This window comes from Periplaneta americana, chromosome 2 (genome assembly GCF_040183065.1).
Source record: "Periplaneta americana isolate PAMFEO1 chromosome 2, P.americana_PAMFEO1_priV1, whole genome shotgun sequence".
Taxonomy (NCBI): Eukaryota; Metazoa; Arthropoda; class Insecta; order Blattodea; family Blattidae; genus Periplaneta; species Periplaneta americana.
Window position 1 is genome coordinate 34802045 of NC_091118.1, and position 15026 is coordinate 34817070.

The window sequence follows — 15026 nt, forward strand, 5'->3', positions numbered from 1 at the left end:
TTTTTTCTTAAAGACGAAACTTTGTTCCCTCCCTTTACTCGAAATTTGTTCGTATTTTTTTTTTCTTAATGAATGTAACAGAGTAACGATTTTGGTATATGGAATGTTTGTATTTTTGTTTCAGGCATTGCTGAAGATTTCTTCAGCGTTCCTCAACAGAAAGATTCCTAATATTCCAGATATTAAAGTAGAAGGTGGTGAGGAAAAATGGTGAGTTCTCATTTTATTATCCTTTAAGAAATAACTATCACTTCCTTTAAGTCATACTGATTAATTGGATATTATCATAGGCAATCCCAGTAGAGATTTAGAATTTACCCATTTACAAACGATTTTGAGTTTCGATTAAATTTATCAAAGGAAATTCTAAACCTCGAGTGGTATTTATTATGGTAATTTCGTAAATATCATATAATTAATAAAAATAAGATAATACCGTACATTAGGCCCACTATTACTGTAAATAATATACTCAATAGTAACACAGTCTAGTATATACAGTCACGAAGCATGAGTTGTGAGGGTACTAGAAACAATAGACTGTGCAGGTACTATTTCGCATTGTCTGTAATGAGGCGATAGTAGCGATCCTAGTGGTTAGCAACTATCTATGGATGCATATTTACTACGTATTGAGCTTCGTGAAAGATGATGAGTAGAAGGATGTTCTGTGCAGAGAAATAGAGGGAAGGTACATGTTCCGGGTTCGAGGTAGTGGAAGACAAAATTCCAAGACAACATTTCTAGTGACGATGTTACATGATTGAATTTTCTAAAGTTACAAACGAAACGAACGCAGATATTGTGAAGACGCTGTAGTCTGTGGACAAGATCAGTATTAAGGTTCGTGAACAGAGAATTGCAATAATCGAAATGGGACATCACTAAAGTTTGAATGAGATTATTTTTAAGGTAAGAGATAGAACGTTGATCAAGTGTTTGAGGGAATAAATTATAGAAAAAGTTTTCTTACGTATGTAGGTCACTTGAATTTGAAAAGTTAAATTTGAATCTAAATATACTCCTAATTGGCTTATTAATAATCCTTTTTATTGCAAACGTTTTTTTTAATTATAACATTAATATATCATACCTATTATTGGAGAAAAATTCGTTCATTTTAACTTTATCTTTGTATACCATCCGATGTTTTTGATTTCATTATTTTATTCCGTAGCTTGTTTTTATTTTTATGTATCATTGACGTCATATATATCAGTCCTTTTCTGCTAGTGACTAAAATAAATACATTGAATTGAATGGAATATTGTCTCGCTAAATTCAGTGATCGGCATTCGTCGATTGCAGCACTTTAAACAGTGAACGAAAGTACGTAATCATTGTTGTATATAAACAGAGCTTTTGTTATAGTATTGCTAGCACGATCGATGTTAAACGATGCTCAGGATCTCAGTTGAATCCTCGGTGGGAAAGTAATTATTTTCGGACGTAGGAAATAGGGCAGTGTTCAGTTTGTGGACAACTTAATATCACAGAAAAATTCATTAGAGCGCCATTATATAATATACGTTATTAGTCAGTATGAAGGTGCCTTAGGAGTGGATCCAGGCAAACTGGGAATTCCAATGAAAAATTATTTTTTCAGAAATATTTGTTTATTATTAGTGTAAGACATGGATAAGGCTCTAAATTTAAATACCGTATTCTAATGTTTTGTTTTCAAAAGAAAAATATTGTACAAGTCTTTTGGGCATTGAACCTAAGTAGTTTTGACTAGGTAATGGGTACTTTTTGTTTCTCTAAAGTTTGCAGCACTTACTCATAGAGAGGTCAACTGTTAATGTTTGTTTTTCAAGAAGCTGTTGTTGAAGAAATATTTTGAGAGCCTGTTTGCCTGCACTGTTAATTCCAGAGCTCCAGGATCAAGGAATTTTTTACTCTGTATTATATTCTTTCTGCCATTTATTTTAAGTTTTTATTTATTTTATTTTAGTAGGTTATTTTACGACGCTTTATCAACATCTTAGGTTATTTAGCGTCTGAATGAGATGAAGGTGATAATGCCGGTGAAATGAGTCCGGGGTCCAGCACCGAAAGTTACCCAGCATTTGCTCATATTGGGTTGAGGGAAAACCCCGGAAAAAACCTCAACAAGGTAACTTGCCCCGACCGGGAATCGAACCCGGGCCACCTGGTTTCGCAGCCAGACGCGCTGACCGTTATTCCACAGGTGTGGACTTTATTTTAAGTAGATTGGGTTAATAACAATTAGCAATCTTACAGTTCAAATGAATGTTTTGATTTAAAAATGTTACAGTTGTTTTGAAACTGGAAAAATGAACAACATTAACTCATCTCTAAAGCCCGGTTCAGACGGTGCGTGTTTTTGTGATGGATTCCAAGGTGGCTGCGCGAATGGATAGCCTTCGTGCTCACTTGCCGGAAGTAATGCGCTCTGGTGGCTCCGTGGATAGCTAGCTTGCTGTATTTCGAGGGTAGGTTCCTTGCTATTTTTCGTGATGGTTTGCAGGCTGGAAACCGAAGATGATCACATAATATCACCACTGAAACCATGTCGCCATGTTTGTTGTTTTCCAACTAACCCTGTTTTTTTCTATATTCTTTAGTTTCTAAGAAACAACAATTAAATATCGGACTTTGGCTGTTTTACCTTATGGCTTAATTACTTTATTACGACATTTACTACTGTTAATGTAGGACTTTACTTGTTTTCCACTCACGGTTTAGTTTCTTTTTGACCGTGAGTGTTGGCAACAGATGAAACAGCAGATGATTTTCCAATTTGAACCAAAGACGTTATAGATTTGAACTGTGAAAAGAGCCAACTCCGTGTGAACAACTACCATCACCGTAGGCAACACGGGAGCCAGCCAGTGAGCACGCAGGCGACCCATCCGCGCAGCCACCTTGGAATCCATCACAGAAACACGCACCGTCTGAACCGGGCTTAACATTCATGTCAAAATGTAACAACCGTGACATGAAAGAAACAGCTATACAATATTTATCGATTATGTTTTTATGAACTAATTGGGTGCCATGAGATTTACGTAGCTTTCACATGGAAACTATGCGAATGAATCTCTTTTTGCTTGAGACAGAGACCTGAGTTTTACACTTTTTGTTAATAAAGTGTAAAGTAAGTTCACAAATCTTGTAATATCCGTGACGGAACCTTTTCTTTATTTCCTGCAATAATAATAAATTTTATTCAAACAACTTTTTTTTTCTGTAAAATGATACTGATCTTCTAAATTTATTCTAATAATGAAAAGTTGACAAAAGTCATTTCATTTTCAGTAGGCTTATATAGAGTTTGAAAATAGTAGGCCTAAAAATGTAACATCCATGACAACTGGAATGGTTATGAAGCCCTTCTGAATGATATTCTTAATGAAAGTAATAGGCCTACGCCTAATTTTTTCAATCATAATTTTCAATCATAAATAAAGACAGAAGAGTACAATTGAAGAGAGTGATCCCAAAACGCGATCAGTCCATTTTATGAAAAGACTGGACTAGTTTTTTTTTATCCACCGGTATACGGACTGAGCGAGTTTATAAGTGACATTCACAATAACACAAACTTTTAGACCAGGATTGGCGTTGTTTTAGAAGATTTATTTTTTATTTTATTGGGTTATTTTACGACGCTGTATCAACATCTAGGTTATTTAGCGTCTGAATGAAATGAAGGTGATAATGCCGGTGAAATGAGTCCGGGGCCCAGCACCGAAAGTTACCCAGCATTTGCTCGTATTGGGTTGAGGAAAACCCCGGAAAAACCTCAACCAGGTAACTTGCCCCGACCGGGATTCGAACCCGGGGTCACCTGGTTTCGCGGCCAGACGCGCTGACCGCTACTCCACAGGTGTGGACGTTTTAGAAGAAAAGAAGCTTAAAATATGATAGAGGTCCCCCTAAAAAAAAATCACATGCCGGTATACCTTACATAATTAAAATGACCAAATGGACTTGAGTGAGTTTTGTGATCATACTCTTCAATTTTAGATGCTTCAAATTTGAAGTTTCTCGCGTTTGTATACAGAAGTGGAAGTCACTCCAACAGATAGGGACGCTAGAACGAACTGTTAAATTGGATGGACTCCATGAACGACTGTCGTCACAAGCGAACTGTGCTTGAATTCTTAATTGCTGAAAATGTTGTACATTCACAAACGTTTGTGTACTATATGTACTGTGCTGTGTATAGTAATTGTACAATCGAGAGGAGCACCGTTGATCTCTGAGCTATAAAAAAAGGCCAAACCAAGCTCCATGAATTGCGCACTTTTGACATCACGTCCCAGTCACCCGAAGAGACATGTTGAAGGGCGTTGATGCTTTTCTTTAATTGGTTATTTTACGACGCTTTACAAACTGCGGTGGCTATCAAGCGTCTCAATGAAATGAAGGTGATAATGCTAGTGAAATGATTCCAGGGTCCGGCGCCGAAAGTCACCGAGCATTTGCTCTTAATAGGTTGAGGGAAAACCCCGAAAAATCCTCAACCAGGTTAGTCTTCTTGCACTCCAATACTTTTGCACTAAGGTGTCTTCTTTGTCTACATATTTTAGGATGGTCCATATTCATTTATTCTTTGGCGTTGCTTAGGATACAGGAAGATGTATTGACAATCATGACCGGTCACCATTATAAACAAAACTACAGCAGATTTTCATGACGCTTGTAGAATTTCTTCAGGATTTCTTAATATTATTTCCCATGATTTTCCTTTAATTTTGTCCTCTGTTTCTATTTCTCTGGATTAAATTAAATTTGTTGCGGATGATTTGTTTAATAGAATGAAAAGAAAATGTCTGGCTTTGTTTCTGTATTATTGTTGCACTTATTTTTACGAGGACATCTGCTATTTAATTGCCATGCACACGGTATTACAATGTGAGGGGATCTATGTATAATAATGATCCTTTTTAAATTGATTGAATGATTTATAAATTATTATTTTTCTAAAATTTTGGATTTTGATGATTTTTTAAGTAGTTGACCCAACAATATGGCGGCTCGTGAATCTGACAGAATTACAACGTTCTGTAATTTATCCTATATAACAGATTCTGTAAAGCTATGTAGGTAGCTGTTATTTCTCCATAAAATTTGTTTAATATGGACCAACGTTATGGTAAACTGAAGAAAGAAGGCATTTTACTCCAGTTCCAGCACCTTTTTCAGGTACCGTAATCTAAGGGGTTCGTCTATAAAAATATACATTACGACCCTCACAGGTATTAATATTGTAACTCACTTTCTTCCATTTTTCAGGAGAAGCAAAGTAAGTTTTAAAATGATCGTGTAAATCAGTGTATACAGATAGTAACAATAAGATTTTACATATGATTGGTAAGGTTTAGAGCTACAATGATAGTACTGGAAGAAAAAAGAAACAATTTAAGCCCATATTAACTAGCGTAAAGGCTCATTCACAATGAAAATTAAACATAACGTAAGCGCTGACTTAAGAATATAAACGTTACGGTAAAATCAAAAGCATTCACGATGGGAACATACACATAACAGAAAACATACTCAGTAACCATGGAAACATAACAACGACGCCATTTCCTCATATTCTGTCGTATCCTATTCAGCGCTCCACGATTGTGTTCTGTTTGCAAATCACGTAAGCATAAGCATGAAATTTTGGAGTTTGCAAACTTTCATGTTAACGTCTTACGGTAATGTTTATGTCAATGCTTATGTGAATCATTGTGAATGATCCCATTTGGTAGCCTAGGCGCAAACTTCTGTGTTCATGTTTACTTTTCATTGTGAATGGGCCATAACTCAAAACCATAAAAAATTGAGTTACAATGTTAGTATTTGGGAGGGTCAATTATATTATTTTTACGTTGATGCATAAGTTCGTAGCGTTTTTGTTCGTTATCGCAACACTGCGTTGCTAGGAGATTGTTTATCGTTTGTCATTTGTTACTTATTCAATGTATTGAAACAATCTCACGTGAACAAACGAACACGGGAAGCACTTGTTACATATTGATTCCGATTGGTTATACTGTGCGAGCTTGTGACGTCACATACCAGAAATGCTACGGCGCATATAGCAGACGACCGCCTTCCCAAATGCCGTCGACTTTAGAATAAGTATAATGGGTCAGGATGCAAGTGCACGTATAAGAAATTGTGGTATTATTTCAGGAACATGTGGAATGTATGGCGTACAGTTCTGGAAGAGAACGAGAAGCTCGCCCGTGCACGCTTAGCAGCAGTCGAAGTATTCCACCAACAAATTGCAGATGATGCCAAAATTCTGAAATCACACAAAGTACAGTCAGCACGGAAGGTAGGTGAGGGTTATTAAGGTAGGGGAAAAATGACAACAATTATATCACTGAGCGTAAATTTAACGAGTATGTTACTTTCAGTCTGTAGAACAGCTTGTGGTGATACAGAAAGAGCTTCAGACATGCGTCCAGGATATTGACAAAACCAAAAAGCTCTACTTCGATGAAGAACACAGTGCGCATGACGTGAGAGACAAGGAGGAAAAGTAAGTTCAATTGCATCAAAGTAATTATTTGGAAACATTGTGTTATACAGGGTTTTAAAAAGAAACGCATAATTCAATTAAAATCGAATGCAGTGGCGTAGCCAGTGGGTGGGCCAGGTGGCCTCAGGCTCACCCAAAAAATATGCGCATTTTTGCGTTTTTTAAATGGAAAATACTCAACATTAAAACTAAATCATAGATCCAGAGCAATAGTTATAGTCGATAGCATTAAGGTAAGAAGTCAAAAATGCGTTCATTTCTTTAAGAGCCAATTTAAGGGGAGAGGATGGTATTTTTTTAAACTTTTTTCCTATTTCGTGTAAATTATTAATTTTCTGTATGTAGAGAGCTCATAGCTGTGGAAACTCAACCAAATAAAGATATTTTGAAAAAAAAAAAATACCCAATGCAGGATTGTACTAAAACCGATATATCTAAACCGTTTTTAAAGACAGATTCAAACAGTTTTTGCAATGTATTTGCAAAAGTATGTTCTACAAACTGTCTGTAACAGAATTTTGATATTAGTCCCTACGTTTGTAAAATAAACAATTAAAATTTAGTAACAATTTTGTGATTTCCTTTCTTGCAAACAAACGGACGTATTTCTAAAATGAAATCAATTAACAAAATTCTGTTACAGAGAAAAGTTTCCTAATAGTTTAAAGAATGTGTGTTCTAAATTTCTTGCAAGTATCTTTAATAGTTCAGAAATTATATCGATTTTGTGTGGCAATGTAGCAAAAAAAAAAAAATGAAGTTACTGGAAACCGATAAAAGCAGGCGTGTGATTTAAAAATCCATAGTGCAGGAAGTTTAAAAATGACGTCTCAACATCCGATAAAGGCGCAAATACCCACAAAATGTTATGCAATGCATTCCACATATATCAAAGGGTATTTTAAAGAAAAAAAACATTTTTTTTAATTTAATTTACCGGAAACAACAATAAAAGTGGGCGAGTGATTTAAAAATCCATAATGCAGGGAGTTTAAAAATGGCGAGCCACACATATCACAGAGTATTCTAAAGATTTTTTTTTTTTGAAAATTTAGTCATTTTTCATCAAAAATACCATCCTCTCCCCTTAACTGTGTTGGGTTGGGCCTAAAAAATTGTTACTTCAGCTAGAAAAATTTGACATCTTATTGTATTTGGTATGTTCAGACGATATTCTTGCTCTTGCAAATTCATTATCAGAAGCAGCTCAGTCTCCAAAAATGGATATTAGTAAATGTTCGTCCTTCATTAAGGCAATGATATAAAACTATTCAAAGCTCTGAAACGAAGAAACATTCGACAATCATGTCAAGCACAAGGCTTTGTAATCTAGCAATTCTATCCATTGGGATTTGTTGAAGGACCCATCATCAGCGATCGACAGATTCGTTGCTAGGAAATCTCGACAGCTCCAGTTCACCTTATGAAGCATTTGTATAGGTATGCCTTGTATGATTGTTTATCATAATTTTGCATGTTATTTAATAAGACTTTCGAGAATGAGTTTCAAGAGAGTTGACGGCAGCGGCATTGCCAGGAGATGGATAGGTACTTTCTAAACCCTGCATATGTGGCCCACCCAAAATAATTAGTCTGGCTACGCCACTGAATTCGAATGAAGGTATTTTGCACAAAAAAACTCAGACACGTCCAATATTGTATTTAGAAAGGAATAATTTATATGGAAACAAACTTTTTTTTTTGGCTATTGTTGTGAAAGTTATGACGTTATCGAAAACATTTTTAATGACTCCCTATTGTAGTTTTCTTGCCTATTTCTCATCAACTAGGAATAGAATAGAAACGAAATTATAGAATATGAATAGGTGAGAGACATAAAAAAAACATTTTCTGTTAAGAATATCTTATTTTGTACAGAAGTACTATGGTTTTGGTTACTATGGTAACAATTCTCTTGTTGATATATTTTGTAAGTCCCTGTGTTATGAAATAGTAGGTATATTATGAAACAAGTTCATAATGTTATACGTTATGCCACAAGTCAATTTTTAGGGAACAAGTGAAGGATGTTTTCTAATTTTGACGAATGCAATAACTGTATAACATTATAAACGTGTTTCATACTGGTACGCTATTTTTTCATACAACAGCATTATAAAACAATTAATAAAGAAATAACATCAGATTTGTAATGATGGGTAGTCTGATATCATGATCTATGAAGAAAGAGGTTGCTATGACAACAATGATGCATTAAATATTACTGGGTGTTCAGTTCAAAGAGTGTCATGGCTCGCTGTATGCATCATGTGGCTAGCCGATGAGCCTAGAGAATTCAATCTTCCTATACTTCCGCAGAGGCGTATTACCTATGAGCCAGAGAAGTTTCCTAGCAAGTACCGGTACGGCATTCATTCTGAAGAGTATGTACCGATACGTACGGTAATGCCGGTAGTGGCAGGAATGTGAACTGTTTGGAAACACGTACTGTCGGGATATGGGGAGAGGGTTAAGACTATTACTTACATATTTGTTGACATTAACTTCGACGGTCAACATGGACACGGAGCATTTGATTTGTGTTGTGGAATGTTGCCGTACGCAACCGATGATAACAAATACCCTGTGTACGACTTGCCCGCGCAAATCACAGTTCGAAAGAGGTTATGGTAGCACACAGAGCGTACAGACCGCCATCTGTTGCTACGACGTTCAAGTTATACCATACACGTTCTCAAGTTCAGATTGAACGCCTTGAATAATAGGCAACTTCGCTGACATATAAGCTGAAACTCACTTCAAATCGGTGACTCAACAACAGTGATGTCATGACACACTTTGAAATGAACACCTAGTATAGCATGGCAAATCGTTTCATAATGCTAATTTTATGGCACAAGTTATGCCGTAATAATAGAAGTCGTGACGTTTTAGTTGGCATGGTAATATTTTAAGGCAATAATGTGACACATTGTGCATGATTTTCACTAACGATAAAGACTGTTTATAATGCTGGAGTACAAAAAAAAATGTTTATTGATGAAATGAACATGAAACTATATCATTATTCTTAACAGAAAATGAGAAAATTGAGATCACTTATTTCCAAGAGGGCACGGTTGAAAGATCCTGTACCTAATTATCCAATTTAGCAGTTTCTGCTTATAAATTGAATTACAGTAGAATCTCGATTATCCGTTGTAAAGAAATAGAAGGGAGGAATGGTTAATAAAAAAGACGGATAATCCTTTCTGCTTTTTCTTACTTTATTTTTATGCTTTCTTAAAGAATTTTCTTTTTTTTTCTGAACAGTAATTTTATTCATATAGAATCAAAGAATAACTTATAAAATTTTTCATAAAGTTTATACTTTAAGTCCTGTTACAATTTCAGTTTTACTGATCTCCCTCTGTTCTTAATTTCAGACTAAAAAAGAAGAAGGGTTCTTTCTTCCAATCAATCACTTCATTACAAAAAAACAGTGCTAAGGTAAACAGTCAAATATTCATTTCATTTTTTTTATATAGAGAAATATAGCATGATTTTAGACTTTTATGGTGTTGAACATGGTAGAATATTTTTGGGTTTTTGTACTGTACCATAGACACAGAAACATGCACCATTTTTATCTATGTATCGCCTTCATCGTTAGAAAATACATGGAGTGAGGAGCTTATCATTCTGTAGATCCTTTACCAAGATCTTCTTCAGAACTGAACCTTAATAACTTCAATTACTTAACGTTATTTTCAAATCCTGGCGAATAGCTTTTGGCATCAGATTCAACAGATGTGCTCCTTTTTTCCTGCTTTCCCTGAATACAGAATCGTTATGTAAACGAAATGTTTGAAGTTTCTTCTTCAGTGTTATGGCGAAGAAAACAAAACGCTTTGTACTATAAAGATAATTTGATTGAAATCACTATATAATAAATATTACCCAAGCGAAAAGCACAAGAATTGTTATACACAAATGGATTCACCCCATTTTCTATGGAACCAACTGACTAATAATTCTTCTTCTTTCTTGTTCTCATACCACCACCACCATTACAATAATAATAATAATAATAATAATAATAATAATAATAATAATAATAATAATAATAATAATAATAATAAATAATTGATATTAATAAAAGCAAAACAAACAATACAGAAATCTTGGAATAACAAGAGATAGAGTCAGTGTTAGAGTATATTGGAAAACTAAGGATACATTGGAGCGACCATGTTGAAAGAATGAATAGAGGAAGAATCCCCAAGGAGATGGTGCGATATCATCCCAGAAGGAAGAGATCTATTGAATGTTCGGCTAAAAGATGACATGAGATCGGAGATCGTAACACATCACATGGTTTCATATTTGATTGGAAGAAGAAGAAGAAGAAGAAGAAGAAGAAGAAGAAGAAGAAGAAGAAGAGGGTAATAATAATAATAATAATAATAATAATAATAATAATAATAATAATAATAGCCATCAACATCCCTTCACAAGCAATCAGTAAGCTCACGTCTGTAGCCTATATGTATAAATTAGCAAATAAATAGGCTAAATAAGTTAAATAAATAAATAAATAAATAAATAAATAAATAAATAAATAAATAAATAAATAAATAAATAAATAAATAAATAAATAAATAACTAAATAAGTAATTAAATAAGTAAATAAATAAAAGTAAGTAAATAAATGAATAAAAATATAATAAAGAAAGAAATAAATAAAAGTAAATAAATAAATAACAGTACCTAAGTAAATAAGTAAACAAATAAAAGTAAGTAAATAAATAAATATAAGTAATTGATTAACTAGCAGACTTACTCGTGCTAATTATGTAAGTCTGTGCGGCTTACAGCTGTTTCGGTGCTTCACCACACCATCCTCAGAGCCTAAGTTACTTATATTCAAGTGTTAAAAGTAGTGTACGCAAGATTCAAAATGGATAGATAGATAAATAAATAAATAAATAAAAGTAAATAAATAAATTAATAAAAATATAATAAATAAATAAATAAACAAATATATAAATATAGTACCAGTATATCTATCCTGCTGAGGATAGGGACCGATGGCAGGCTTATGTGAGGATGGAAATGAACCTCCAGGTTCCTTAAAAGCCATAAGTAAGTAAGTACCCGTATATCTAAGAAATACGAATTTGTCACTAATTTTCCTATTTGCCAGATTATTAAGATTTATCTCCCAGAATGGGTCTACAATGTTTGCTGAGTTAATTCTGTCACCCCATCTTAATCTTCTGCAGGTGACATCAAAGCGGGAAGCCTTGGAAGAGAAGTCTACTGGCGCACGAAATGACTATCTTCTGAGTCTAGCAGCTGCCAATGCACACCAGACGCGCTATTTTGTTGTTGATCTCCAGTCTACCATGCAGGTAATCTGATTTACTGTAGCTAAGCTTGGTTGGAGCTTTGATCCTGAGTACAGAAATGTATCTCTAAAACGAATTCTTCGATCAATAGAAGGATATTTTCTGTATCTATAATTAATTTCCGAGTTTCGATGTTACTCATCTTGAAATATTTTTATTAATGCTTCACAGATGATGGAGAATAGTGTATATGAAAAGGTAGCTGAGTACCTCATGCTGATTGGACGTACAGAACTGCTCACGTGTTCAGCTACACAAACCTCATTTACAAGGATCCGGGACCAAGCCCAGCAAGTGAGTATGCAATTACTTTCTCTTTACTTTCCTTCTTTCTCTTTAATTTTTCTCTTTCACTTTTTTCTATTATTTTGTCTCATCCTATTCTTTTTCCTGTTCTTTCTTCCTTCCTTTCTTTCTGTGTGCCTTCCATTCATTCTGTTTTCTTATTCAGTCTTTGTTTCTTTCATTGTTCCTTACTTTTTCATTCATATTAATTTCCTCTCTTTCGAACTTCCATTCGTTTTGTCTTCCATTTATTTCTTCCTTCCTTTCTTTCGTTCTATTTCTTTTTTTACTTTGCTTTCTTTATATCGTTATTTATTTACATTTTTATTTATTTATTTTCTTTTTCTTTTTTCGTTTCTTCTTTCTTTCTATCTGTTTATTTTTAATAATTGATGAATTAATTAATTATTTCATCCATCCACGCTTTCATTATTTATTCTTTCATTCATTTGTTAATTCTTTCCTTCAAATTAATTAAATCATTCATTCATTTATTCATCCATCATACATCCAATCATCCGTGCTTTTGTTTTATCATTCGTTCATTCATCAGTGGCGTAGCTCTTCAGAGGCGTTTGAGACTTAAAAGCAAACATTCTGATGGGGGCAGTTAAAAAGGTTAAATTTTTTTCTTTCACCATGTTAATAATGTCAAAATAAGTGCTTTTGGAAATTTTGGCTACTTGACCGCAATAAGTTCGTCAGGGGCCATTAAAATAAAAAAAAAACACAATTTCATTGGAAAAATTTATTGGAATAGATACAGCAATTGTTTAGCTATTTTTCAACATATTCCTCACCGGAATTGAGATATTTGTCGTGTCATGGGATCGACAAAGAGGTGCAGACAGCTGTCAGACGCTGGTTCTGATCCCAGGCGGCTGACTTCTACGACACAAGGATACAAAAATTGATCCCATGGTATGACAAATGTCTCAATTCCAGTGGGGGATAGGTTGACAAATAGCTCAACAATTGCTGTATCTGTTTCAATAAATCTTTCCATGCAATTTTGTTTTTTTTTTCTGTAAACTGCCCCAGGGAAAATCACTTTCTGGACGGCCTTGTAATTGCGGTCGAGTGGCCAAAATTTGTATAAGCACTTCTTTTGACATTATTAACACGGTGGAAGAAAAAAAATAACTTTTTCATTTGCCCACATCAGAATGTTTGCTTGTTAGCCTACCCAAAAAATTTGAGTTCTTATCTCTAGTAACAATATAAGTTCGTAATAACGATGTATCGTAACACTTGTTTTCACGCCGATCCTTTAATTAAATTCACTGTTGTCAGTCATTCCACTGCAAGAGACTTGTTGCAGAAGTCTCATAGCGAGGCACTCGCAAGCTTGACGGAAGGCGGGGAGGAAGGGGAATCGATTCGCTATGACTCAGAAGCAGGATGTTGGGCTAGCCTCAACAGCAGTATAATACGCCGCACTATTTTGGTTTTCTGTGAATGCGCTGCATTGTTGAGTATTAGTTTAATGAAAAGTGCATATGTGTTTGTGTATTACATACTAATTTTGTGTAAAACGGTTCATACTGAGAGACCATTGAGGTCATTATTTGTAGAATTAAAATAGAGAAACAGTTTTACAAAGATAGGAGATCAACGCTGTGTTTACATATTGTTGTTGTTGTTTTCTAATGCCAGGCGTTTGACAATAAAGTCATTTGACCTCTTGCACTCCAATATTTTTCAAAGATATTATCATGACCAGCCACTGAAGCACAGATTTTGAGGTGTTCCGAATCCATTTCTTGGTTTGAGTTGCACAATGGGCAGTTAGGGGACTGATATATTCCAATTCTATGCAGGTGTTTAGCCAAACAATCATGGCCTGTTGCCAATCTAAATGCAGCTACAGACGATTTTCGTGGTAAATCGGGAATTAACTGTGGATTTTGATGCAGAGAGATCCATTTTTTTCCCTTGGGATTGAGTTATCAAATTTTGTTTGTTGAAGTCTAAGTATGTAGATTTAATAAATCTCTTCACAGAGTAATACGTAGATTTAGTAACAGGTCTGTAAGTAGCAGTGCTGCCCTTCTTTGCTAAAGCATCCGCATTCTCGTTTCCCAGGATTCCACAATGGGATGGTATCCATTGGAATACAATTCTTTTATTGAGTGATATTAATTGAGAGAGCATTTTAGTTATTTCTGCTGTTTGAGATAAAGGTGTGTGTTTAGAGACGATTGATAGAATAGCTGCTTTGGAGTCTGACAATATAACTGTATTTACATATTAAAATAATGGATGGAAGAAGATAAAATAGAAAATTTCAATTTTCCTGGTGTAGGAAATAACAGAGTGCTCTGAGACAATGGTGTGCACCATAATCCCGTTATATGGGGATTCTATGGTTTTGCTTTGCCCCCCCCCCCTCCTCCCCAAGAAAAAGGTTCTCTCTCCGCCTATGTGTGTCACAAAGCAGTTTGGTAGAAAAACCGAGAAACATCTGCTGTAGCTACAAAAAGATATAAGTAAGCAGATTTTTTTCAGTCTACCCAGTATTTATACCTTAGCTTCGCCATTGATGCTTTTATTCATCCATTCTTTCATTTATTCTTTCCTTAATTAATTGATTTCATTCATTCATTCATTCATTCTTCCTTTAACCTTAATTTCTTATTTTCTTCTTTGTTTTTCCCTTCCTTTTTATCTACTGTTATGAGCTCAGGAGAGCAAATGTGAGTCGAGACAGGGTATAAGTGAGATAATCTTGTGATTAAGAATGAGGTAATCTTTCAGTAATTTGCAATGAAGATGCTACTAATTATTTCATATCGATACTCGATTCAGCTTAAGTTCAAGGAGTTTAGTTAATGACCTTTCATTATTGTTTCTATTTAATTGACTTTAATGTGTTGACT

General features: G+C 34.6%; 1 protein-coding gene across 3 annotated transcripts in view; it reads left to right on the plus strand.

Annotated features, from left to right (window-relative positions):
* Positions 1-15026, plus strand: part of nwk (nervous wreck) — a 179763-nt gene that overhangs the window by 115838 nt on the left and 48899 nt on the right. For all 3 annotated transcript variants that reach the window (XM_069815116.1, XM_069815127.1, XM_069815134.1), the window contains exons 4-9: positions 125-210; positions 6160-6304; positions 6387-6511; positions 9898-9961; positions 11737-11865; positions 12034-12156. In XM_069815116.1, the coding sequence (XP_069671217.1) occupies positions 125-210; positions 6160-6304; positions 6387-6511; positions 9898-9961; positions 11737-11865; positions 12034-12156 (672 nt within the window). The remainder of the gene's footprint in view (positions 1-124; positions 211-6159; positions 6305-6386; positions 6512-9897; positions 9962-11736; positions 11866-12033; positions 12157-15026) is intronic.